This window comes from Phalaenopsis equestris, unplaced genomic scaffold, assembly GCF_001263595.1.
Source record: "Phalaenopsis equestris unplaced genomic scaffold, ASM126359v1 Scaffold000287, whole genome shotgun sequence".
Taxonomy (NCBI): domain Eukaryota; kingdom Viridiplantae; phylum Streptophyta; class Magnoliopsida; order Asparagales; family Orchidaceae; genus Phalaenopsis; species Phalaenopsis equestris.
In genome coordinates this window covers 982473-984401 of record NW_018164729.1, presented here as the reverse complement: position 1 = coordinate 984401, position 1929 = coordinate 982473, and the positions used below count along the sequence as shown (strand labels likewise).

At 30.7% G+C, this 1929-nt stretch overlaps 1 protein-coding gene across 1 annotated transcript in view; it reads left to right on the top strand.

Annotated features, from left to right (window-relative positions):
• The first annotated feature begins 341 nt into the window (after positions 1–341).
• The window catches only part of LOC110025040 (aldose 1-epimerase), a 2663-nt gene continuing 1075 nt past the window's right edge, over positions 342–1929 (top strand). The window contains exons 1-3 of the mRNA XM_020725285.1: positions 342–576; positions 698–747; positions 1750–1873. Of these exons, the coding sequence (XP_020580944.1) occupies positions 396–576; positions 698–747; positions 1750–1873 (355 nt within the window). The 5' untranslated portion in view covers positions 342–395. The remainder of the gene's footprint in view (positions 577–697; positions 748–1749; positions 1874–1929) is intronic.

Genomic DNA, 1929 nt, shown 5'->3' with positions numbered 1-1929 from the left:
TCAAAATTTATATATACATACATATATACATACATATGTATATATATATATATACATACATATGTATATATATATATATACATACATATGTATATATATATATATACATACATATGTATATATATATATATACATACATATGTATATATATATAGCATGGTACTCAAAATTTTAATAATATATTCTTCATGTATAATTTTATATTTTCAAAAGCTTTTAAATGTAAATATCAAATAAAAATATTTTATATGAATTTCTTCGTGAAAAAATTTTGCTCTGGCTAAACCCTATCCTTTTGCGTCTTTCACGGCTCACCTTAAAATAGTATTTTCAGTTATCCCAACCTTCATTTCAACTCGCCTTCTCCCTCCTCTCCCCAAACTCCGTTGACAGCCATGGCCAGAGCTCGAGCATTCCTCTTCGTCCTCCTCATCTTCTTCTTGCTGAATATTTCTTCATCTTCTGCAACGCGAAGGAAGACTGCCAGAATCTATGAACTCAAGAAAGGGGATTTCTCTATGAAGCTCACCAACTGGGGAGCTACAATACTCTCTGTAAACCTCCCAGATTCCAAAGGTCTGTTTTTTTTTTAATTTTCTCCATGGATTTGCTCTATATAACTGAAAATGTACCCAAGATGTAATTTTTTTTTCTTTTTTTGTGATTGTGATTATATATCTACTTCATTTTTCTTCAGGGAATTTGGCTGATGTTGCTCTTGGATATGAAGGAATCGGTCCATACATTGTAAGCCTTTTGGGATTTTATTGACCGTTTAGGATTTCCTTTTTATTTGATTAGGATGAACTATGCATCATACTGATGAAGAGTTGACGACACCTCACTTGACTTCAGTTTAATTATGGGTTATTTGTATAAATTTGCTATAATTTACGTTTTTTTTATTTGTTTTTAAGCCATAATTATATATATTTTTTATTTTTTAATTATTTTTTAAAGATGATTGGCGGTTTGTTTTTTAAAGATGGTTGATGGGCGGCACTGCCAACCATCTAGTTCTCAACTCGTTGGGTCTGAGTTGGACTTATGCATCTAATCACTTGATTATCACTTTGTCTGAGCAGAATTTGAACCCTAGTCTACCGGCTGAGCTTGGAACTCAACGCTGAAGCCACAAATTATATATGTAAATGTATGTTACATTATGTATATTAAATTTATGGAAAGTATATTTTTATAATTTATGTAAACATTTTAAATAGGCTTCTTGTTCATTAACAGCTCATGTTGGGCTAAATAAATAAAATATTTAGTTCTACACCTCTGGCATGTATATAATATATCCCTAATGATGAGAGAAAATAATTTTCCATGCGACTTGACTGGATTTGCAAGGTCTATAACGACACGAAAACAAAATAAGATAAGATTATAACCTCGAATTTCGAGGATTTTAAATATAGTCACCTGCCATTATTAGATGGTCCTACCTATTTTGTCTTCTCTATCCATGAAGTCAACATGTCGGTTTCTTCAAACCCTTTTATTACTATATGTGTTTACTCCCATAATTATGGCATTAATATTATAGTCCAATAAGATATGCATAATGTCATAATTGATTCTAATAATAACATCAATATTTCAAAAAAGTTTCGCATATATGTTAATTGGTTATGCTTTTGTTTGCAAATATGCAGAATTATTATGATTATGTTGTGATTTTTAAAGCATTTCATGCATTTATTCTATTTTGACTGTTCATCTAACCTGTAGCCTTTGTATCAGAATGGAACCGCTAACTTCGGAGCACTGGTGGGTAGAGTTGCAAACAGAATTTCTGGGGCTCGATTTGTTCTGAATGGAACTGCACATAGATTATATCCCAATGATGGAAAAAATTCACTTCACGGTAAATTTTTTTTTTTCAAAATGTTTACATACATATATATATATCCACATCAAGAT